We start from the raw sequence: 26,400 nt of genomic DNA, 5'->3' as shown, positions 1-26,400 counted from the left end.
AACCTTTCTAGATTAAAGAATGGGTTGTTAATTATTGCATATACTGATTCTCTAGAATCAGTTCAGGGTGAGTCTATTTCTTGTGCAAACTTTCTATCTCCCCTATTGAGTAGAACATGTCTTTGTATACAGAATTGCACAGTCAATGTTTGTCAAATTAAATGAAAATTGGCAACAGAAATTTTAGTATCTGTTAATAATTCAACTAGTTGAAAAACAAACAAAATGAGCCTGTAGCAGGGACTTCAAATCCTTACTATTATATATGATTTTGTGTGGGAGGAAAAACTAATAATCTTGATTTTTTTCACCATGCTGTTGATCTATGTGAGCTACTCAAATAAATTAGTTATTATAATGATCCATAAATAAAACAGATGCTCCTTTGAATTCTCTCTCTCTCTCTCTCTCTCTCTCTCTCTGTGTATGAGAGACACATATATTTATCATAGCATTGTTTCCAATGGTCCATCAAATCAAAGGTCTAGCAAACTGTTTTGATGACAAAACTTCCAGTTTGTGCCATCCTCCTGACCTCCAAATGAATAGATATTAGAATGAATGAAGTGAATGATTTGGCAGTATATGAACATGGGCCCTGGAACTGGTGGATATTTTAGCAGTGAATTACAAGGAAAGTGAGAGATTGTGGATCCAATCATGCAACTCCCTGGAGTCCAGAGCTATTTGATATGCTGCAGATAGACTATTTTACAAATGGTAGTGATGGATAGGTAGTAAAGGTCAGTCTTGGTTTTCAGGTCTTATAATAATAGAGGACAGTGTCATATCAATATTGACAGGAGGACAAGCAAGAGATCTAACGAACCACTGAAAGATGGAACCTTTGATAGAAAAAGACAGGCTTGGAATGAGGTTGTAGTGGTACTGATTCTATTTATCTGTTCTCTTCTTGTTAAAATGTTTTTGAAAATTTAAGACCAACAATATAAAGCTATTTGAATATTCCATTGAATTCAGATTAAATCTGATTCACTAGTTGGTTCAATGTTATTATTAAACTGTGAGTCATTCACAGGAAAGCTATTCTGATGCATTTCTACAATGAGGATTTAATAGATTGATTGTTTTTTTCAGCTTCCATTTATTTCCTGAGTGAAGCAACATGGTGTGGTGGATGGAGAGCTAGCTTAAAAGACAGAAAGATATGAATTTAAGTCCTGACTCTGACACATATTGTTTGTGTATTTCTGAGCAAGGTACCTAACTTCCCAGTGCTCAGACAGCACTCACAGACTAGATATTGGGAAGCAGAGAGAAGATGGAGGAGAACAGGAAGGAACTCACCTGAGGTCTCCCTCAAACTCCTCCAGATATTTTACAGTGGTGACTGTAAACAAATTTTAAAACAGTAGATCTCAGAGAAAGACAGAATAATCAATTTCTCAGTGCAAGACAATTTAGAAAGTCATTAGGAAAGATCTATTGAACTGAGTATATTGTAAATAGGTCTTGGGAGCCACTGAATCATCAGCAGTAGCATCTTCCACAGCCCTCAGACCATATAGATGGTTGAACAACTGGTCAGGAGATTATAGGAGTCTTTTTTTGCTAGCACTGAGGCAGTGGTTTGCCCATAGGTTGGAGTCCTGGATGGCAGTTCCAGGGCAAGGAGGGGTACAATCAAACAAGAGCTTAAGGACACAGTAGAGCAGGGACTTCTTTAGATTTCTAGGACAGAAAAGAGTACTTGTCACAGGGTCACAGGTCCCTCATGGACCAAAGCAAAGGCCAGGAGAGTGGTAAACACATTTCTACTTAGATCATACCACTATGGAAAATTGAAAAATACAGATCCCTAGAAGTACGTCTGAAAACAGCTTCACAAAGCCCATGAAGCTTGGGACACTCCACCCTCCACCCTGGAATCGGGCCCATTTTAGAAATGAGTTAAAAGTCAAACAACAAGCTGGGAAAATGAGTAAACCTCAGGAAAAAAAAATATGAGTTACTATGGTGACAAGGAAAATTAAAACATATACTCAAAAGAAAATAAAGTCAAAGGTCCTACATCTAAAGCCTCCAAGAAAAGTATGAATTGGTCTCAAGTCAAAGAAGAGTTTAAAAAGGATTTTGAAAATCAAATAAAAGAGGCAGAGGAAAAATTGGGAAGAAAAATGAGAGTGATGCAAGAAAATCATGAAGAACAACTCAAAAACTTGGCAAAGCAGACAAAAAATACAGAGGAAAATAATACCTTTAAAAACAGATTAAGCAAAATAGTGAAAGAGGTACAAAAACCTAATAAATGATTTAAAGAGCAGACTAGATAAACAAGGGAGAAATATCATGCAGGGTTATAGTTAACAATAGTAACTGAAAGCAACTGAAGCAGGTTTCTTTGATAAAGATTTCATACCTCAAGCATATAGAGAACTGAGTCACATTTATAAAAATAAGAGGTATTCCCCAATTGGATAAATGATCAAAATATATGAACAATTTTCAGATTAAGTAGTCAATCCAAAGTCATATGAAAAAATGCTTTCCCTCACTATTGATTTAAGAAATGCAAATTAAAACAATTCTGAGGTACAATCTTATATCTATTAGATTGGCTTATAAGTCAAAAAAGCAAATGACAAATGTTGGAGGAGATGTGGGAGAAATGAGACATTAATACACTGTTAGTGGAGTCATGAACTGATATCACTTAAAGAGACAGAGCAGTGGCACAGAAAGCTAGACTTGGAAACAGTTGAGATTAAGTTTAAATCTAGGGACAAACCCTGTACTAGTTGTGTGACTATGGGTAAATTGCTTAAACTGTTGGCTTCAGCTTCCACATCTACAATAGGGATAATAATGGCACTTAATTTCCAGGTTGCTGTGAGGATGAAAAAAGGTAATATTTGTAAAGTACTTATGGTAGTGCTTGGCACATAGTAGGCACTTAAATATTTGCTTCCTTTCTCTTACAAGTTGGATAAGTATTTTTTTCTTTTAGGTTTTTGCAAGTCAATGGGGTTAAGTGGCTTGCCCAAGGCCACACAGCTAGGTAATTATTAAGTGTGTGGCCAGATTTGAACTCAGGTACTCCTGATTCCAGGGCCAGTGCTCTCTATCCACTGCACCACCTAGCCACCACCCCCAACTTGGATAAATGTTAATGAAACCTATATCCTTATTCTTTTATTTTCTTCTGTCATTTATGTACACATGATTCAAAAACTGACCTGATGACACCATATCTACATTTTAAAATACCTCCAGAATATGAATTCCTTGGTGTTCCATTGAAACCTCAAGCTCTCACTTTTTCCATTGTATTTCTACCAAAACTTGTTCCTTCTGAACTTTCTGTTTTTTTCAAAGGTAGCACCACCCGCCTAGTCATCCATTATTTTTCTTCTTCTTTTTTTCCCCTCTAGGCATTGGGGTTAAGTGACTTGCCCAAGGTCACACAGCTAGGTAATTATTAAGTATCTGAGACTGGAGTTGAACTCAGGTCCTCCTGAATCCAGGGACAGTGTTCTATTCATTGCACCACCTAGTTGCCCTGGCCATTCGTTCTTGAAATTTTCTTCTATTTTTCTCTTTCCTCTTCCCATCTTACAGTTGACAAGACATTGTAATTCTTTCACCAAAGTATCTCACATTGTCTGATTGCCAGCACCCTAATCCCAATTCTTGTTCTTTGCTGGTACTATTATAATAGCCTTCTTATGTAATCTTCCTTTCTGCAGATCTACTCATGTCAGTCCATTGTTCAAAGAATTTGATGTTCCCGTTTAGTCAAATGAATAAAGTTCAAAATTTTAACCAAGTGTCTAATTGCCTTGACATTTAGTATAAACCTACATTCCCATACCATTGATTTAGTCATAATTAATATGAGTGTGAATGTATCAGTTTGTTCAACTGTGATTCTCTCCAAATTCTCATAAGGTTAGAGTAGAACTTATTTCCTTTAATTTTTTAAAATTTTTTTTTAGTATTCCTTTTTTGAGTTATAAATTCTTTCCCTCCCATCTTTCCCCCCATTCAGTGAGAAGGCACATGACACATGATATGATAACAACTATGTATGTGAAATTATGGAAAACAGACTTTCATATTAGTCAAATGGCAAAAAAGGAAAAAAAATGAGAAAATTTTACCTTAATTTGTACTTAAGACTTCATCTACTTTCTCTCTGTTTCTTTGGAGGTGAAGATAATTTTTTTAATGAGTTCTTTATAATTGTCCTGGATCATCACATTTATCAGCATAGTCAAGTCTTTTACAGTTGATCAACATTTGTTGCTTCTGTGCACAATGATCTCCTAGTTCTTGTCACTTCATTTTGCATCAATTCATATAGGTCTTTCTATGTTTTCCTTAAACAACTCCCTGGTCATTTCTTATAACTCAATAGTATTCTATCACATTCATATGTCAGAACTTATTCATTTATTCATCTTGAGAATCCTCTTGACTTAATTCTTTGCTATCACAAAAAAACCACTATAAATATTTTTTGTAATATAAGTCCTTTTCGGGGCGGCTAGGTGGTTCAGTGGATAAAGCACCGGCCCTGGAGTCAGGAGTACCTGGGTTCAAATCCGATCTCAGACACTTAATAAATACCTAGCTGTGTGGCCTTAGGCAAGCCACTTAACCCCATTTGCCTTGCAAAAACCTAAAAAAAATAAGTCCTTTCATTTTTCTTTGATCTATTTATAAAACAGATAGTAGTGGTATTGCTGGGTCAAAGGGTATGCCCAGTTTTATAGCCCTTTTGTCCTTCCAAATTTTTCTCCAGGATGGCTGGACTACTTCCTATAACAATTCATTACTTACCTATTTTCCCTTTTACCCTTCAGCTTTTGTAATTTCTGATAGATGTGAGGTGCTACATCCAAGTTGTTTTAATTTGCATTTTTCTAAACATTCATGATTTAGAGCAATTTGTTTTTAGGTTTTTGCAAGGCAAATGGGGTTAAGTGGCTTGTCCAAGGCCACACAGCTAGGTAATTATTAAGTGTCTGAGACTGGATTTGAACCCAGGTACTCCTGACTCCAGGGCCGGTGCTTTATCCACTGCACCACCTAGCCGCCCCGATTTAGAGCATTTTTAATATGATTAAAGATGGCTTTAATTTCTTCTGAAAATTGCCTGTTCAAAATGTTTGACATTTGTCATTTGAGAAATGACTCTTATTTTTATAAATTTGACTTAATTATCTAAATAGTTGGGAGAAAAGACCTTTATCACAGAAATTTGCTATAAAATTGTTTGATCATACTTCATTGTCTATGGTACCTTTTAGCAAAATATTGTTTCCTTGGTTATCTATTTTATTAACTTAATTTTGCTTTTTCTCTTGTCTGCTCTATCTTGGTTGCTACCCTTGTTTGTCTGTTTTTTTTTAAATTCCACTGAAACTTATATTCTGCTCCAGCCCTTTAATTCTACTCTGTGTATATGTTTCTGTTTTAAGCATCTCTTATAAACAATATATTGTTAGAAACTGGTTTTTAATACATTCTTCCATCCACTTTTGTTTTATGGTGATCTCATCTCATGCACATCCACAGTTTTGATTACTGTGTATTTCCCTCAATCCCTTTTTCTTTAGTTTCCTCTTTTTCTCTTTTTTCTTTTTCTTCCTGTCCCTCCTCAAAAGTCTATTTTCCTTCTAACAACTATCTCCCTTAATCCAATCCCACTTTCATGTTATCATGCTTCTCTTCTATTTGAAAAGCAAATTTTCTATTAAAACTCTGGTTTCTGCATCAGAAATGTTTTAAAGTCCTCTATTTCACTAAATATTATTTTCCCTCTAAGGATCGATTATACTGTTTTACTGGGTAGATTAGCTTTGGTGTAATTCTAGCTTCTTTGCCTTCTAGTATACAATATTTCAATATTTTTGCCTTTAATATAGAAGTAACTAAATCTTGTGTGATCCTGACTATGGTTCCACCATATTTGAATTCTTCCTTGCTGGCTATTTGCAATATTTTCTCCTTGACTGGAGTTCTGGAATTTGGCTATCATATTCCTGAGAGTTTTCATTTTAGGATCTCTTTCAGGTAGTAATTGATGAATTATTTCAATTTCTATTTTACCTTCTGGATATAAAATATTGGAGCAGTTTTCCTTGATATCTCCTTGAAATATGGCTCTGTCTTTGATCATGACTTTCAGGTCATCCAATAATTCTTACTGGTCTCTTCACAATTTATTTTTCCAGGTCAGCTATTTTTTCCAATGAGTTTTAAGGTGTTTTTAAATTTTTTTGACTTTGATTGTTTCTTGATGTCTCATAGAATTCTTAGCTTCCATTTTTCCAATTCTAATTTGTATTTGTTTTCTTCAGTGAATGACTTATTCTACTTTTTAAGAAGTTCTTTTCTTCATTGAATGCCTCTTTTACCATTAGGGCAATTCTGGTTTTTAAGGTGTGATTTCCCTTGGGATATTATGTGCCTTTATTCATTATTAATTCATTAATTTATTTTGGCCAAGCTGTTAATTCTCTTTTCTCAGTATGCAGGATATCCAAAGAAGACTAGCACCTCTGGTCAGAGAGTCTGATCAGCCCTTTTCAAAGCTGTAGGTCTCAAGTCCATCTATGAGTTAGGTGGGATGTCTACCAAAAGCATGTGAAGACTTTATCTGGGTGAATGAGAACACTTTGCTCCAAAGTTCATGAAGGCATCTAGAGTAAGCACTGTAAAGCACTGAGAACTTGGTAAAACATTGATGATACCATGTTCATTCACAGCATCCCAGGCCATCATTTTGATTCCTGTTCTGCCAGTGGTCATTGATGACTCTGAAAAAGAGAGAGTGAAGCTGATAACTTTGTGCACTTAAATTCAATTCACACACATATAAAGATATCACCTATTATGTCATTGGTCTTCTTTGAAAATGAAGGACAAACAATACCAATAATCCTTTTTTCATAATTTTCTTTCATGATTCTTATTTTTTTCCAATTTTTTTCTTTTGCTACTCATCTCTTTCCTTAACTCTTCAGGAATCCTTGTTGAACTTGTGTTCTATTAACATTTTTCTATGAAACTTTGATTGTAAATGTGTTTTATGTCATTGTCTTCTTTTGAGTTTGTTTCTTATTCTTCCTTGACATCTAGTAACTTTTTATGATCAAATTCTTTTGTTGTTACTTGTTCATGTTTTTCAGCTGCTTGCTTGACTTTGAAAGTTGTGCTCTGTTCATCTTTAAGTGGAGAAGCACTGACTCTAGCTTCAGACTTTTTCATGTTGCTGTTTTCAGAGTTAGTTTAGGAGAGTGCGGGGCAACAAATTTTTGGTACTTCTAAGGTGATATGATTCAGGGAGAAATATATTCAGTTCTCTCCTCTCTTCACTCTCGCCTTTAACCCAGGAAGGTTTCCTGCTCCTTGGCAGGCACAAGCACTAGTGCTTCTTTTGACCCTGGACTCTGACTAGTTTCTTAGTTCTTCTGTAACCTATCTTACTAGCACTCATCTCTCCCTAGGAACTGCAACCAGAGCCTCTGTTCCCTTATGACTTACCATAATTACCATTTCACTGAGGAACTGTGACCTCACTACTGAGTAAGGGCAATAGAGGGGCCGATCAGTACCATTTACACTCAGTGCCACAAAAGGTCCTCTGAAATCTTTTTCTGATCAGTTGTCTGTCCTTAATATTTCGGGATGGAAATTTCTTAAATTTACTATTTCTGTTGTCACCACAACTGTTGCTTCTGCAGCATGTGTATATTTTCGACAGTGTTATAGACTTTTCCCACTAACCTAAACTGTGTTTAGCCAGAAAAAATTCTTATTCTGTCCTTTTATTGGTTCTGTAGCCCCAAAATTTGATTTGAAATGTTATTTTAAAATTGATTATAAGGGAATGTTGAAAGAGTTCACCTGGGTTGTTGCCTGTAATATACTATCTTGGCTCTTCCCAGTCCTATTTAATAGTCTTAGAATGAAATATGCATCATTCAAAAAATAGCAATTTTTTCAAGTTGGGCAGGAATGCCAAAGAGATTATAATTAGATTATTTTTCAAATTTTACATTATTAGGAATGAATCTCCTAGCTGGGGCAGCTAGGTTGCACAGTGGATAGAGTACCAGCCCTGGAGTCAGGAGTTCAAATTTGGTCTCAGACACTTAATAATTACCTAGCTGTGTGACCTTGAGCAAGTCATTTAACTCCATTGCCTTGCAAAAACAAACAGACAAAAAAAAAAAGAATCTCCTAGCCTTTGGAGGAGACCTTAGAAAAATGTTATATCAGTTAATGAAAACCACTACATACACTTGGGTAATTCTTGTTTTGAACAGCTTTCCATTCATCTTTAAAACCCAATTGTCTTTATGAAACAGAGGACCTAATGACATTTTCACTTCTTATGATTGTTTACAACATCTGCCAAAGATCCTCAGGGGTTAGCTTTATCCTTAAACAGTCTGGAATTTCAAAGATTTCTTTCTGCACATGCTATAAGATGAATTTATGACTCCTATCAAGAAATATGCTAGAGTTTATTTATTCTACCTCATTGAAAGGATACCTATGTTCCTCTGAGGCTTCCAGCAATGAAAAGAAAACTCAATCATTTCTGTCCCTTTGTTCCCTGCTTTTGAAAGAAGACAATGCAAAGAGTTTTCCAATGCAGAGATGCTTCATGCATCTTCAAACTACACTGTTGCAATAATACTGAAAATTGTTGACATTTGTGAAGACATGACCACTTAAGAATAATGTGAATGGTCCATTTTTTTCATTCTGTATCTTTTGAAAAACATTCATATTACTTAACACATGAGTTCTATATAAAGAAGACAGCAGCAGACTTGAAGTCAAAAGACATGAGTCTAAGCTTCCACTGTAACACTTACAAGTTATGTACCTTTCATATCTCAACTTCAGTTACCTAATTAATAATTTTAAGATATTGGGGGCAGCTAGGTGGAGCAGTGGATAGAGCACTGGCCCTGGAGTCAGGAGTACCTGAGTTCAAATCCAGCCTCAGACACACCTTGCTTTGTGGCCTTGGACAAGTAATCACCCCCATTGCCTTGCAAAAAACTACCAAAATAAAAATAAAAATTTTAGGATAACACACTCACTATTAGTTTCTCAGGGTTGTTGTGTCAAAAGTATTTGGGAAAGTTCATTGATCTCCTTTTTCTTATGCTTTTCTTTCTGAGTAGCAACAGTAGTGACATGCAGTGAGAAGATGGAAGATGCCGAGTTAAGTTTCACCTCTGATGGTGAAGGGTTGAATGGACACACCTGTGTGCATACATACACTTAGTGTGCTGAGTGCTCAAGCCTTTACAATCAGAAGTGAGATTCAGCTCTGTCTCACCTACCATCCCTTCCCTGCATATCTATTTTAGAGGTGCCCCTCTTTGCTGAAACAAATTCTATCACTTATGACTTTGATCTGATCCAGTTTCTTTTTTTTTCAGTACCTTGTTTCATCAGCATCACCCTGTCATATTCTCTCCTCTCTCTTTCTCTCTCTAGCTTCATCTCCTTTGCTTACTATAATACTAATATAATAAAGTAGCCAAAAACCCACTTTCCTTTGACACTATTGTCTCTTAGTTCTTTGCTTCCTTTATCACAAGATTTTGTGATTGAGCAGCTTAGTTTTTCCCTCACTTTCTCATTATATATTCTCATTAATCCATTGAATGATGAATTATATTTTCATCATTCAAATACAACTTTTTCTAATACTAATTTTTCTCTCAATTTCCAATCTAGTGATTTCCTTAATCTCTAGTCTCCTTTATTTTTCTGTAGTATTTGACACTTTTGATCATTCCATTCAATTAATTATATTCAGCAAAGATTGTTACATCATATACTGTATTCAAGGCAATATTCTAGGTGCCAGTGCTAAAAAGCTTAAAAAAAGGACACATTTCCTGTTTTCATGGAACTTAACTTATTTTCTCTCCTCCCTTTCCTCTCTTAGTTTTTGTAACTCATTATTTTTATTCTCTATTATTTACATTATTTCCATTCTCTCAATACTTCCTCTTCCTCCTGCCACTAAATATAAATATTCCCCAACAGACTGATTTTGCTCCTCTTATTTTCTATCATTGATAATATCTACTCTAATGACTCCAGCTTCAGACATCTTATGGTATAATAATGCAAAGACTTGACTCAATCACAAGATCTATGTTTGATTATTACCTCTGAGAATTATTAGTTAAATGACTTAAAAATGAACTAATCTGACATTTGTCTCTCTGACTCAAGTTTCTTCATTCATAACCTTGAGATATCTTTACTATTAGCCAAATAGCATGGTAGTGAAAAAAGGCATTCTGTAAATCTTAAAGCACTGTGTGAAAATGAACTTTCATTATTCAAATGTGGCCTCTATGTAGATGATGGTACCCCCCCAAAACTGCAATTAAATTTTTTTTGGGAAAAGTGAGGGAAGGGGATGTAAAATAATAGACTTAGAAAATGGAAAAATTATTAAGATGGAAGGACATCTTTTCCCTCAGTGTTTGCTTGAATTTTATTTGTACATAGCATTATAATTATGATTATTAGTTTTAATAATCATGTATATAGCACTTTTATGTTTCAAAACACTTTCATGTAATATTATATCATTTAACAGAAAATTATTACGATTATTCCCTCAACTGTCACCAGATACTCCCACATTTCCCCAAATGATGCATCAGGAAAATGTTTCCTTGAAACATGAGCCAATTTTGCTCAGATAGAAAGAGATCTTCAACGGCAAGCCCATGGCACAAATGGCTTATTACTTTTGGCATAGTGTTCCCAGTTGTAGGAATAATTTTTATAACCCAAACAGCATTCTTTGATTAGACTTGATGGACTGTTAAAATGTGTTATTGGATGGACTAGGAAAGCAAAAGTCAACATTCAATTTCTTAGTAAGGGAAAAAAAAACCTTTGTGTAATGCTGGCTATTATTTTCCATATTTCCTCTTCATTTTGGCAAAGGTGTTTTAGACAAATGATCCCTGGGGATATCTAAGGTATTAGATTCTTGTCTCTTATGTGCATAAGTATATGACTATATTTGACAAAAGAGATAGCAACATTCTGTCCACTGGACATTACACTTGAGACCTAGGGACTTCCAGTTATAATTCTCCTTGATTTGCTGCCATAAGCGTAGATCTTGATCATTGCATCTGATATTTCTCTATCTCAGTCATTCATCTTCAAGATGAGATTAGTAATTTTTACATGCAGTTCTAGGGAAACTATGAAAAGCTATTTTAGGTGGATCTGGATTATTTCAATGATCAAATCCATGATGGTTGATAACTGCACCAATTTCAATCTGGAAGATGAGGTTTCCTGTAATGCCATAGAAATATACCAAAGACATCTTTTCAAAAAAAGTTTTTTTTATTAGTGCCTTGGATTTGGACATAGTGAAGTTATCAAATTCCTGGTTAATAAATGGAAACGTCAGTTGATATACTAGATGACAGAATTGATATCTAAGAAGATATGTATGACTAGAATTATAACCTATATTTGACAAGATGAATTTTAATTTGAAAAAGTCAAGTTTTATATTTGGGTTAAAAATCACCAGTTGTACAAGTACTAATTAGAGGTTAAATGGACAGAAAACAGTTATGGAAAATAGGAGTTAGAAGTTTTATTGGGCTACAAAATCAGTATGAGAAAACAAGGTGATATGATAGTTTAAAATGTTAATCATCTCTTAAGCTGATTTCATAGAAGTATAAAGTCCAGAGACAGAGAGATAACTATCCAATTGGAAATATGAAATTTAGAAAGTATATTGACAAGTTGGGATAGTATCCAGAGGAAGGGAAGAGATATTTTCTAAGGATTTGAAACTATGTGAAATTATTAGTTTTGAGGGGGAAAATAGATTTTGGTTCAATACAGAACTGTTAGAGGCTCATGAACTTCCCTATCATTTGGAGTCCTAAAAACAAAAGATCACATGTTGAGAAGTGGAAGTGATGACAGGCCAATTTCTTTCTACCTCTGTACTACATGTAAGAAAAATAGTGAAGTTAAATAACTTATAGTTAGGAAGTGAAGTAAGGTCCTTCAGATACCAATTTTAATACTCAATCCACCATGCCATGCTGCTTTCAAGGTTTAGGTGTTTTTTATTTTTTTTGTTAGACATTTTGAAGAGTAGAGTTTTGGTTCAGTTGTGGGGTTGGACTAGAGAAACTCTAATATTCCTTCCCATTCCATAATTCACTGTTATGTAAATGGCAGGATATAGATATCCTGCAACAATATCCTTGATTTACCACTTTATGAAGGCCAATTCAATTCCAAGTCATTTTTAGGGGAAAGACTGGAATTGTTCCAATGAAATGACTGAGGAGAAATACTTCATAACAGTAAAGACTCAAAATGACCAGAACTTGGAATTATCAAATTCTTTGGATTCAGAATGACTTGGTACTAAAATCATGAAAATGTTATATTTGGTATTCATACTGTTGACAGTCTCTTAGATCTTTCTTAGACCAACTCAGCTGTTAAAGTGTTGTTCTTTGAGAGACAAGAAAATGGAAATCACTATCTACTTCACCATATGTTTCTAGGCCCCATTTTCCTCATCTGAAGAATGAAGGAATTGGACTAGATGATTTCTAAATACTTTCTGGCTCTGACAGTAATATATCTGTCCAGTTTTTGAGTTTCTGGGGTAAGTATTGTATTTGTGGATTAATTAGACCTTTCAGAGATCTTTACATTCATGGCATCCAAAAATCCTAATAGGGCTTGGGATTTTAAAACATTACCAGGTTTTAATAAAATTCCAGTACTTGTACAACAGTTCTATATTGATTATATTTCTATCTATCCTATTATGAAGAAAAGATGCTTCAGTTAACTTTCTTTGAGTTTGGAGAGGGAATTTGAGATCCCCAAGTCAAGAGGATGAAAGAAAAGTAGGAACAGATGAACAGAACATAATAGAGAATGGGGGAGTGATGGAATATAGGGAGATGATGAAGCAACTGATAGGAGACTGAAGTTCAGAAAAAAGAAGCAGAATTTTATTGTTGAATGATTGAATCTGGAGTCAGATAACTTATATTTGAATTCCAATTTTTCCATTTACTATATATGACCTTGAGCAAATCACTTAACAGTATTCTGATTTAGTATTCTCAGATGTAAAATGAGGTAGCTGCATTTTATAGCCTCTAAGATATTTGTTGTTAGTATAATGCCCAAGAGTAGGCACTAAATAAAATTTTATTTATTGATTGATCTATGGTCCCTTTCTCTTTTATAGCACCAATCCTATAGAAATATGGGATCATAAGTTTGACCTAATATAGGGATAGGAAGTGAACATTAACAACAAAGCCTAGCAAGGGCAAAGTCCCATCTCCATAACATCTGGAATTTCCATAACTTTGGACGTTCAAATTTAGTGACCTTTAAGCAATTTCTTTCTCCATTGTCACATATCTCAAATATATGATGATATACTTAGAATTGTAAAGGACCCTTAGGGTATCTGGCAGAACCATCCTCCTTCTAAAATACATATATTTTTGTATAAAGAAAATGAGATTAGAGAAATAGTGGTTTATCAAGGTTATATAAGAAATAAACAGAAGAACTGGGATTTGAATTCATACAGTTTGACTTTACCCTAGTATTCTTTCCACTTTACCACACTGCTTCCTTTTTGCTAGCAAATGTCAACCCCATTTAGTTATGACAAGCAGACTTTTGTGATCTCATATGATGGTAACCTGCAACTCCACACCATTCTTTTTTGTTGTTGTTGTTTTTAAATTAAAGATTTTATTTGAGTTTTACAATTTTTCCCCTAATCTTACTCCCCTCCCCCAGCCCCACAGAGGCAATCTGCCAGTCTTTACATTGTTTCCATGGTATACATTGATCCAAATTGAATTTGATGAGAGAGAAATCATATCCTTAAGGAAGAAACATAAAGTATAAGAGATAGCAAGATAAGACAATATGATATCAGATTTTTTTTAAAATTTAAGGTAATAGTCCTTGGTCTTTGTCCAAACTCCACAGTTGGTTTCTCTGGATACAGATATTCTCCATTGCAGAGAGCCCTAAATTGTCCCTGATTGTTGCACTGATGGAATGGCAAGTCCATCAAGGTTGATCATCGCCCCTATGTTGCTGTTAGGGTGTACAATGTTTTTCTTGTTCTGCTCATCTCACTCAGCATCAGTTCATGCAGATCCCTCCAGGCTTCCTTGAATTCCCATCCCTCCTGGTTTCTAATAGAACAACAGTGTTCTATGACATACATACACCACAATTTGCTAAGCCATTCCGCAATTGAAGGACATTTACTTGCCACCACAAACAGGGCTGCTATGAATATTTTTGTACAAGTGATGTTTGTACCCCTTTTCATCATCTCTTCAGGATACCATACCCAGTAGTGGTATTTCTGGATCATAGGGTATGCACATTTTTGTTGCCCTTTGGGAGTAGTTCCAAAATTTCTCTCCAGAAAGGTTGGATGAGTTCACAGATCCATCAACAATGTAATAATGTCCCAGATTTCCCACAACTCTTCCAACAATGATCATTAACCTTTCTGGTTATATTGGCCAGTCTAAGAGGCTCTACACCATTCTTGATTGGTCTCTCTCAACCTTTTGACTTCACAGTCAGGTTGAAAGAGTCCAACTTCCTGGGAAAGTTAATTAGAACAAGAGTAACCAACTAAACTCCTGACTGAAACATTTAATCAAACTATTCATCAACATAAGGAAATGAGTTAATCATTCAAAAATTCACCTTAAACCCATGTCAACAACAGAATAATTCAGTATTTCAAAAGGAATACAATGTTCCCCTTATTATCCAAACTAAAACATTTTCAAGCCTCAACATCCTCCTAATTGAAGATGTCTGAGAGACCTGACAGGTGTAGCAAATTCTTGCCACCTCTCTTACTCCCAGCCTGATTTCAGAGATTGAAAGCTGTTAATTGTTTTTGTATCTATAAATATCCCAAACTACAGGCAATTAAGAATGATTGTAAGGAGTAGGCAGGATGGCGAAAGGAAGTCAAGGAGGGTGTCTCTTCTTGCTTTTGGTATTGAGTGAGTTGGTAACTGTTGATCTTTGTGGCTCTGCTAGTTCTAGCTACTCTCTCAGAGACCATGATATGGAAAGGCCAGATTATGAATCTTCTCTTAACCATTCTTCATGGGGTCACAGATTTCACAATCAGTTGTTGCCTGTTAGGGTGCAATGCCTGGAAATGAAATTGGTGGCAAACATTCAGAGAGATCTATTTGGAAAGGGAAAATTGATCAATCCTTCAGACTTAAGTCTTGGTCCAGGTGCTTGCCAATATACTACCTTTCATGAGTCAAATGAAACTGTAGTCTTTGAGGCGGGACTTCACGAGTGTGGCAGTATGCTTCAGGTACAGTTATTTAATATTTCTTATGAAGCACTGTAATATGATTACTCACTCCCCCCCACAACAGATCTTGAATTAATGGGTACAACATGAAGCCTAAATGGTAACCTCTAATATGTCTCATGGCTCTGTCTCTCCAGAGTGATGTGGGGTGGGGAAGACTTATGCACTGTGTGATTTTTCTGTTCTTAAATTTATCTTAAGACTTTGGATTTTTGTGAAAATGTATGAAATCTGCTAGCCTTAACTTGGAATTTGATTTCTGCCTCAAATAACAAAGGGAAATATGAAGGAATATTTCTGAGCATTAATATGTACAGTTTAGGGTGAAAAATGGAGAGAAGGGCACCAATATTTTATAGAATGCCTACTGAATTACAGGTACTGTGCTAAATACCTTACAAATATCTCATTTGAAAGCATCTAAATTTTAGTAAGACATTTCTAATACCAACTGTCATGTTGGTTAGTTGTGTCCTTGAACAAAACAATCTTTCATCTGTAAAGGATTTGGATTAGATGCTCTTGTTAAGGCTCCTTTGGTTCTAAAATTGATTCTACCTTAAAGATGGTATAAAGTAAAAAATATTTCCAGGCAATTGTTTTAGAATATCATTCTCTAATTTTGATCATTTTTAGGTGACCACAGATTTGCTGGTTTATAGCATAAATCTATATTATAACCCAACACCTGCTGGCAACTCTGTTATCCTACGAAACAGTCCAGCTGTGATTTTAATTGAGTGCTCTTATCCAAGGTGAGAGATCTTTTTGTATGGCTCAAATGATTTGTTCTTTAGCTTGTGTCACTTCATTCATAGCAGCTTTTTCCTGGCCCATCATTGTCCCTAGGAAGAGTAATGTAAGCAGTAAAGCTCTTCAACCGACCTGGACTCCATTCAGATCTACATTGTCCTCCCAAAAAGGACTGAAGTTCACCTTGCAGCTGATGAGTGGTGAGTGGCAATAATAGTAGAGAAATTGCTAATGTTTTTCTCCTCATGTCTATGACACAGGTGTTCTTAACCTTGTATGTATATGCTTGACCCTGCTCTCATGTATGATTTCCTATGGTAACTGGAGAAGTCTATGGACCCCTCAAAATAATGTTTTTAAATGCATAAAAATGAATGCATAAGATTACATAAGAGACCAATTATACTGAAATCTAGTTATCAAAATATTTTAATGAATAAGATCATTGAATGCAAGTCAAGAACCCTTGGGATAATAGTACTGAAATCTTGACTTTGCAGATGACTGGAGTACTAAGAGGGCCTCTTCTAGCTATCAGCTTGGGGATGTTATTTCCATCCAAGCTGATGTGAATACTGGAAGTCATGTGCCTTTGAGACTCTACATTGACAGCTGTGTGGCTACATTAAAATCAAATCAAGATTCAACTCCTCGTTATGCTCTTATTGATTTCCATGGGTAAGTTCCCACAGCAGACTTCTCAATACCAATGTCTTCTTATTTCCAAAAGAGTAATAGATATAGATATTTCTTCCAGATACCTAGCCTCTCCCTCTTTATCTTGCCCTAAATATCTATTCTGGTTAATCCAAATCACCTGGAAGCCAATCATCAGTAACTAGACTCTCCATATTTAATTAGGCTGATTCCCAGCTAAATTTCATTGCTAGGCTTGTGGTCAGTTTTTTCAGCTTAAGAATATAAAATTTTGTTTTTATAAATCTTCCAAAATGACATCACCTCCAGATATTGTAGAAGGATACTGGTGGAAAATGCTTACTAACAAATCTCAATCCATAGGTGTCTAGTTGATGGTCGGTCAGAAAATGTTGGGTCAACCTTCATCTCCCCAAGGTCCAAGCCAGAGACCCTTCAGTTTATAGTTGATACTTTTAAGTTTTCAAGGGAAGCCAGAGAACAGGTAAGCTTGATCCTGCCTCCCCATCTCTACATGTAGATACTCAAAGTATTCATAATGAAAATGATAAATCTTTAATTCTAAATTATATTCAAGATCTATATTACATGCCACCTGAAGGTCACTGAAGCTACTGAACAGCCAGATCCTTCAAACAAAGCTTGTTCCTTCAACCAATCAAGTCAAATGTGAGTAAAGTTTAAACAGCAACTATATCTATCTACTACTAACTGATAACTGCCCCCCCCACTACTTTTTGGTAGTAGTGGTAGACATGAATTGCATGTAGTTCAATAGTAGTTGCAGTGATAGTTCTTCATTGCATATGAGCCCTTTCAAAACTACTTAAGTACCTGAATTAGGCAAATGGTGTTTGTGGAACTGGTAAAGAGATCAATAGTTCAGGAGAACATGACTCATGATTTTTTTATACTTTCATATGAACCTTTGAATTATTTTAATAATGCTATTTTTATAATTGATAGTTAGGCTTATTGAATACCAACTTAACATTTATTGATTAATCTAGCCCTGACTTATCCTCCAAGATGAATCTCTTTTTAGATGGCTCCGTATAGCTTTCAGTGATTCTGACACTTTGCTACTTTTCCTAATATTCCCTACTCACAACTTATTAGAAAAATTGTTTTCAGCTGCAAGAGAATTAATTGACTTGAATAGAGCTCTAAAATGAATATAATCTAAACACATGTGTACATACTATATAAAATTATGTACATGTATGAAAATGACATGTATGTACATGCAGAAATACATATATTCTTGTGACCCTGGGAAGATCATTTAACCTATCTCCTTGAGTTTTGTCATCTGTAAAGTGAGAAGAAAAGAATAAATACTTTGTTCTTATGTTTTAGGCACTACAATAATTACTTTTCATATAGTATCTAATTTGATTCTCATCATAATTCTGCAAGGTAGATGCTATTAATATCTTCATTTTACAGTTGGGAAAACTGAAGCAAATAGAGGTCAAATGACTTGCTGAGAGATATACAGCTATTATATGTATATAGCTATTAGATGTACTCATGCTGCTTATTTATGAAGTATATACAGCTGAATCTGAACTCTGGTCTTCCTGACTATAGAACCTGTGCTTCAACCACTTAGCTACCTAACCAACTCTGTGGCATAATAGAAGATAATACCTATTGCTCATGGCTTTTATGAGAACTAAGTGAGACAATATTTGAAGTATATATCACAGTGCCTAGTACATAGCAACACACAAACTCATAGAATGACATATTGACAGTTTAAATTGTGTTCTCTTATAAACTATATGAATATGGGGAAAAATTTATGCAACAGGTATCTTCAAGATTGACCTAAACCATGTACAGATAAGTAAAATCCATTTATATGCTCTTGTTATTTACTTGTGCCTGATTCTTTGTGACCCTATTTGGGGTTTTCTTGGTAAAGATAGTGGAGCGGTTTGCCATTTTCTTTTCTAGCTCATTTTACAAATAAGGAAACTGAAGCAAACTGAAGCAAATGGGGTTAAATGACTTGTCCAAGGTCATACAGTTAGTAAGGTTGGATTTGAATTTAGGAAGAGTTTTCCTACTTTGAGTCAACATTCATCCACGTCACCTATTACTGTTGTCCTACTTAAGTACTACAAAACTTCTCTTGTGCCGTATTCTCAATGCACTGATAAAGGGAAGAAAAAGCCCAGACATGTGTGTGCATGTGCCTTGGCTTAAAAAAATAAAAAAATCTGACTTTGTTGGTCTTCCCTGTTTCTTGCTGCTATTGCTTCTTTTGGGAGAACTGAGGGAGAAAACAATAGGTCTGACTTCTCAATTTGGGGAATAAAAGACTTATATTCTCATTTTTCACTTGTACCTTTACCTTTTTATATAACTTATGTTTTTAGGGGTTTCTTGAGCAGAGTTATTCATAATTCTTATGAATTTATAAGAGTTCTTTTACAAAAGTTACATGAGCTATTTTTGAGGAAATAGACTAAAATAATTTCATCTAAATATAATTGTAGAAAAGGTTCTATAAGATCAAATTTGCAAACAATTGCTAGTGGGGCAGTTTTAACACTTTATTGGATGATAGAGCACAGATAATTTGTTATACCTGCCCTTTGCATTTATTCCATGCTACCTTGTTTAGCCCTTCTGTTTACTTTTGGGTAAAAGAAGGTTCAAATTTTAAAAAAATTGTCAGTTTTCTTAGCAAGTAGTAGTATACTATAAAACTTAATATTGTAAAATGCCTTAAGTCTCGAGCACTCAAATGTTGTCTTCTCTTTCATAATTTCCCAGATGGTCTCCTGTAGAAGGTACAGATATTATCTGTAGCTGTTGTGAAACTAGTAGTTGCAGAAAAGGTCATCTTCAAAACAGACTGACCAGAAGTTACTGGAAAAGGAATAAATTGCATTGGAAAGGTAAGTGTCCTAACATATCCAATGAGAAAAAGCCCCCAAAGCAAAGATCATACTTCAGTAAATATGAGGTCCTATGCTAATAACATGGGTTAATAAGGTACTCCCCATCTACTGATAACCTCAGGTAAAAGTTGTTTAAAAGGACTTCTAGCTAGATTTCTTTCTTTCTTTTTTTTTTTTAAAGATTTTTCAAGGCAATGGGGTTAAGTGGCTTGCCCAAGGCCACGTGGCTAGGTAATTATTAAGTGTCTGAGACCAGATTTGAACCCATGTACTCCTGACTCCAAGGCCAGTGCTCTATTCACTGCACCACCTAGCTGCCCCTTCTAGCTAGATTTCATTAGAAACTTTCTCCCCTTTCTAACTACACAGATCTTTCTAGACAAGAAAATGAGGCTGATGTGGTAGTTGGACCTCTGGTTATTTCTGATGTGATGATCCATCCCAGTAACATTGCTAGCCAGGATAAAAGTGCTAGAACCAACTCCCAAGGTATGGATTACCTACCTTCTATCTATTTGACCTAAATAGTAAATGATTGTGAGACTTGTGTCTAACATACTATCCCTTCCCAGGTCTGGAGAAAGCACCTCAAACAGTACTACTGGCTGCTGGATGTGTAGCAGTTTTCTTTCTCTCATGATACTTATGTGGGAAGATATGAAGTCTCTTTTTGATAACAAAATCTATTGTTAAAATAAACTAAAGGATTCCTTGAGTTCTATTCATTGTGTTGTCTCCTTTTATTGATAATAGCTAACATTTATGTAGGGTTTTAAGATTTGAAAAGTGCTTTACATACATTATTTGACCTCTACAAATCCTTGGAAGGTAGATTCTATTATCATTCCAGTTTCACACATGAGAAATTTAAGGCTGAAAGATCTAACACTCAGATAATCAAACCAATAAGTTTCTGAGGAAAGGTGTTAGAAATCAAGTCTTCCTGCCTCCATAGTATCATTACTCTCAGGGAAAAATATTGATTTATTTTTTTGGGGGGGGATATGCCTAAGCAACAAAATATTTCTCCTAAAGTACTTAAAGCTGACAGATGTAGAGTCTGTCCTGTAGCATCTCCTTGATGTACTTATCTGAGATATGGCATGTTCATAAATATTCTTAGAACACTATTACATATATAAACACTTATCTTAATATTGTTCTAGCCATTCCTGGTCTTAACTAACACCAAATCTCTAGGCAGTCTAAACTCTTTGTTCTCTATCTAGTACTGTACTTCTCTTTGCAGATAAATGACACCCAAGCTTCAGATTTAGCTTGACCATATTTGATGCATAATCACTTGCTCAATCTTCATAAATTCTCAGATAATTACCAAAGTAATTTTCTGTTGCCTTGATTTTTTTTTTGAGGAGGGGGTTCTAATTAGAATGATAGAATACTAAAATACCCCATTGCAGGGAGGAAAGGCCAGTCTAATACTCCCTAAGCTAGAAAAGAAAAAGCTAGGCACAAAGAATCTTTCGTTGGGTCATGGGTTATAGCTATTATTGCATCCAGTGTTATTTGGCTGACAAACTTTGATTTATTACTAACATTGTTAATATTCTCTTATCTAATGAAGGCAAAATTTCAATGATAATTCAAAGTGGAACAGAACATTAATATCTTTTTTTAATTGACTAAGGCTGTACTTAGTCTTTGGATCGTTGTGAATGAGAGAAAGTGGGAGAGAGAAATAGATGGGGAAAACAAGGAAAGGAAAAATAAAGAATAATTCTAACATAAGAATTTGAACCTTTCAAAGAAGGAATTAGAAAATAAGAAATTTCAATATAGATATAGTTTAGTAACTGGAGACAAGCAGAACAAGTGTCTAAATCTTTAGAAAATCATGTAACTTCTTTGATCCTCAGTTCTCACCTGTAAAATGGGGAAATTAGCATCCATCTGTCAGCTGTATGGTATTTAAAAGACATAAAGGAACTGTGTGTAAACTCTTAAGCGCTATTGTTAATTGCTCTTTGTTATCAAAGAAGACTATCACATCAGGACAGTGATGCCATGGCAAGAACATGAATTAGATTTGAGTGTGGACAAGCTGTGCTAAGTCACCAACCTCACTTTCTCCTCCAGAGCCCTTTGGATCCAGTGACCAGATATGAATCAGGACTGGAGACGGCCTTGGGGGGATGAGTTGACTTGACCACGGGCACATAGCTTGTAAGAATCAAGCATCTGAGACTAGATTTGAACTTCCCTCCTCCTGATTCCAAAACCAGTGTTATAGCCACTGTGCCACCTAGCTGCCCTACAGTGCCTTAAATACTACTTAAATGGGAATTATTCTTTTGGGTCAAACCCAAGACTACTATTACTATTGAGAAATGCCATGTAATATATTCCATGACAAGGTGATTTACATTCTCATTGCTAATCTTGTAGGAATTACAATATCAGAACTCTTTCCTTTACAACCTTCTTTGCCATTTCATGTAAAACTTGGTAAGATTACTTGACCTCAGGCATTTCCCTCTATTTGAGGGAAATGGGAGTATATGATAAAATGAAGAACTCTTATATTCCTCCAAATGAACTGATGTCATGTCATTAGTATCTGAATCTAAAATAATGCATATGTTGCTTAATTTGAATTCCAACTTAAATCTTTCACACATATATCCACATCTACTAGGGATCTAAATTTGATCACAACTTCTAGCTTTATCCACAAATTCCTGTAGATTGTGGGGTCTAAATTACTCCTGGTGGTTCTTTCTGCAACAGATCCTTTTCTTCCCTCCTCTCTTCCCTCTGTGAATCCTTAAATAATTAGAAAAAATATTAAGCATTTAATATGTCAAGAACTATGCTATGTGGATATAAATACAAAAGCTGACTTGTGAGCTTACAAAGAGCTAAAGTTTTAGTAGGGGTGGCCTAAACACAAAGGAGACATGATCAGGGAAAAATATCATGGTCTGAATACCCACAGGGTAAGGTAAGTGAGACCATGGGGAGTAAATCCCCACTCTAGATTTGATCAGGATTCTACAGCTAGAGGGGTTGTGAGGTAGCTGGGAAGTATGAAAGGAAATGAAGTATAGTTATGTAAAAATAATAGGACAGGTGAGGCAGTTGCCACTCTAGACAGCAGCCCTTGGGTGAAAGTTTTAGAAATTAAAGGTCTTAATTTGCATGTCACAGTCTCCAGACTGAATGTTTCTTTGCCTTCTTTTAGCCTTGATTTCTTCCAATCCACCTGTCTCTTATTCAACAGCTCTGGTTCCTTTTCCACTTGTTTCTTCCCTGAGTCAAAATTCTGAGTTTCAATACATCTGCCAGTAATCTGAACATGCCAGTCACCAGTGCAGATTTGTGAAGGTAGAGATATGTTCTCCCAATGATTAGAAAGATGGTTAGGTAATGACTTTAATTCTTTTTCCTTAACTCTCCTCTGTCCCAGTCATTTTTCTGCATAAAAACTGAGCCATGTCTTGGAGCTCTCTGAATGCTATGATGGCTAAAATTGTGATGAGTTCATCAAAAGTGATCACTCCTCAGAGCTATGCTGCAGAAAGAGATTGGTAGTAATATAAAGCATCTCAACAGGGAGAAAATAGAGTTAGGGAGATTAGTTAGAGACTATTGAAATAGTTCACGTAAAGAAAATAAAGACCTGATGCAGAGTGGAGTGCATTGAACTCAAAATCAAAAGACTTGAATTTGACACAAAGTTATACTATTTCTTAGTTAGATGACATTGAACAGGACATTTGATCTCTGCAGGCCTCAGATTCCCTTTCTGTAAAATGAATTGTTTTGATGAGATCATGTTTAAAGTACCTTCTAGTTCCAATAATCTGAGTCTATGGGTATAAGTAATAGAAAGGAAAGTCATTGGTTTAACTTTCAAGCCTTCTCTCCTTGGACTCTACCCTACCTTTTAAATTTTGAGCTGTCCTCCTCCTCTGTTACATACTTTTTAAACTTCACCCAAAGTAGGCTACTCAGGATTTCTTGTATGTATGCTTGGCATGTCGCCATAATTGGCAAGTGAGTTTGTTGAGATTGAAATGACAACACTTGGTAATTTATTGGAGAAGGGGCAAGAGGGAGGAGTCAAAGATAATGGTGAGGTGATAATGAGTGATTGGGGGAACAGATGTGAGGGTCATTGACAGAAATAAGGTGGTCATTGCCAAGGAGGCTGGCTGGTTGTTCTCCTTTTCTGGATACATTTTGGAGCTCTGCCCTTTTACCCACTGGGTTGCAAGCCATGCTTATTGAACAGAAGCAGATGGAATTACTGCCAGTCCCTACCCACAGAGAGCTGAGGGAGCCGACTGTGGCTTTTCTTAAGTGTTAATTAGTTTCACCTGGCTCAGCCTTTAGCAATCACCTAATTGATTTTTTAAAAAATCACCGAGTGCTGTGGCAATTACCATAATATTATGACAATATTTCCCAGTACAATAGAGAACAGTGGAATTGCAGAGCCACCTAGGAGGACTCAAGATGTCCTGAGCAGAGGTCTCTCTGAGACTGCTTTTACTGAGAGCAGGTCAGGGAAATCTGTATTTTTCTCCCTCCCATTTGACTCAACTGGGAGGTAGGGAAGAAGAGAATCAATTTGACTGGACTTCCTTTTGAGAAGTGGCTGGGAAAGGATGGCTCTGAATCTTGGAATCACTTCTGTGTCAGTAAAATGTTTCTGTTCAACCAATTAGTGACTGGTTCTCACTTCTCTTTCACTTGGTCATTTTGAACAACAGACTGGTATTTTTAACTTGGCATCCTAAATGACTTGAGCTGGTATATGAAGTTAACAGTGGGTGGGTTATATGCATGTATGTGGCAGGGGTGAGTCATTCCCCAGGGCAAGGTTGATCCTATAGTAGCCCAGACAGGTAAACGGATATGCAGAATGAGTCTAGATTAATCAGGAGGCCTCATCTATTCAAAAATACTCCTTCTCCTAGCAACTTGATAGGAGAGCTGAAGTGTCAGCAAATAGTAAAAAAGTCATGATGAAAATATGTCATACATGGCAAGAATAATAGCTTCAACTACCTACCCTGATGTCTACTTGGGACATGGAAGTGATGCTAGGTTCTGGAAACCTGAAAACATGTCATGAGATGGTGAGACCTGAACAGGCTGGCGAGATTTTGATGGAGGTACAGTAGGTTTTCTCACCTAATTTCCCATTTGGCTAACTTCGGGGGGGGGGGGGGGTTCAACAATAGTTGTGTTTCCTGATTACTTTAATTTTTTTTTTAGGTTTTTGCAAGGCAAATGGGGTTAAGTGGCTTGCCCAAGGGCACACAGCTAGGTAATTATTAAGTGTCTGAGACCAGATTTGAACCCAGGTACTCCTGACACCAGGGCTGGTGCTTTATCCACTGCGCCACCTACCCGCCCCTCCTGATTACTTTAGAGGAAAAAACAATTCATCAACTATTGGTAATTCAGCATCATCAATCTCTGTTTCTCTCTCTCTCTCTCTCTCTCTCTCTCTCTCTCTCTCTCTCTCTCTCTCGTTCTCTCTCTCTTTCTTTCTCATTCTCTCTCTCATTCTCTCTCTCATCTCTCTCTCTCTCTCATTCTCTCTCTCTCATTCTCTCTCTCTCTCTCTCTCTCTCTCTCTCTCTCTCTCTCTCTCTCTCTCTCTCTCTCTCCCTCCCTCCCTCCCTCCCTCCCTCCCTCCCTCCCTCCCTCTCTCTCTCTCCCCCTTCCTCCCTCCCTCTCTCTGCTCCCCCACCAGGATGTCCAAGATGGAGAAGAAACCATTAAAGATCTTCTATTTTTCAGATTTTATGCCATCATTTGAATACTGCTGAGATTACATTTAAAGTTGTTGCTACAGAGTAGGCATTTAGTAAATGCTTTGCCCCCAGATCTCACTTTCAGTGATGACCTTTTATTGTTTCCTGCCATGATCATTGCATTCTATGCATCTTTTTGATCCATCTCTCTTAGAGAAGACTGGATTCAAATAAGCCTAGAAACAATGGAAGTGGTTCTAAAATTTGAGGAGATTCCAGTGGGGTCAGCTAATTTATCTTAACTATATCATCTAATTTGCAGGTTCTTTATATAAGCTAATGTCTTTAATTAGTCTGGGATAGAATTATTCTTCTTATATAAAATATTTCCTTTCCCTAGAATTAGAGCTATAGTCTGTTACATACCATTCTTGTCATTACTATGTAGGACAATGCCAATGAACTGGCTCACAGTGTTGGGGGCAGGTTTTCCTCCAGAGCCTACAGGATAGTACAGTCACAACTCTAACTTAGCTATTAGAAATATCTTGTTGCTGGATAAGGTAGTGTTAATGATTGCAGCGTCACCTCTGTCATTAGCAAAGGAATAGGACAATGACATTTCAGTGACTGGTAATCATCACTGCCAATATTAACCCACCCAAAATATACTGTTATGAACTGAATTAAGTCATACATTCATAGACATTTCAAGTTCTAGGGTATTTCATATTGTCAAGAATTAGATTTTTTTTAAAAGTGATGACTAGAGGAGATAGCATATTTGAGAAAAGAGATTAGATATGGAATTTAGATATAGTTTCAGATCCTATAGGAGTGACTACTGGTAAGTTTGCCTTTCTCTCTGAAGCAGTTCATTGAGCACTAAACCCCGAGATAAAATATAAAATCAGACATTTACTAA

At 35.9% G+C, this 26,400-nt stretch overlaps 1 protein-coding gene across 1 annotated transcript; it reads left to right on the top strand.

The window, feature by feature from the left end:
* The first annotated feature begins 14,909 nt into the window (after positions 1 to 14,909).
* On the top strand, positions 14,910 to 20,405 carry LOC141492896 (zona pellucida sperm-binding protein 3-like). Its single transcript, XM_074193608.1, has 9 exons — positions 14,910 to 15,421; positions 16,058 to 16,176; positions 16,271 to 16,374; positions 16,675 to 16,852; positions 17,195 to 17,315; positions 17,409 to 17,500; positions 19,619 to 19,743; positions 20,116 to 20,235; positions 20,319 to 20,405. Exons 1-9 carry the CDS (start codon positions 15,044 to 15,046, stop codon positions 20,384 to 20,386), a joined length of 1,305 nt encoding a protein of 434 aa, XP_074049709.1. The 5' UTR covers positions 14,910 to 15,043; the 3' UTR covers positions 20,387 to 20,405.
* Positions 20,406 to 26,400: the final 5,995 nt, after the last annotated feature.

The sequence above is a fragment of the Macrotis lagotis genome, chromosome 7 (genome assembly GCF_037893015.1).
Source record: "Macrotis lagotis isolate mMagLag1 chromosome 7, bilby.v1.9.chrom.fasta, whole genome shotgun sequence".
NCBI lineage: Eukaryota > Metazoa > Chordata > Mammalia > Peramelemorphia > Peramelidae > Macrotis > Macrotis lagotis.
This window is presented reverse-complemented; position numbering and strand designations above follow the sequence as displayed.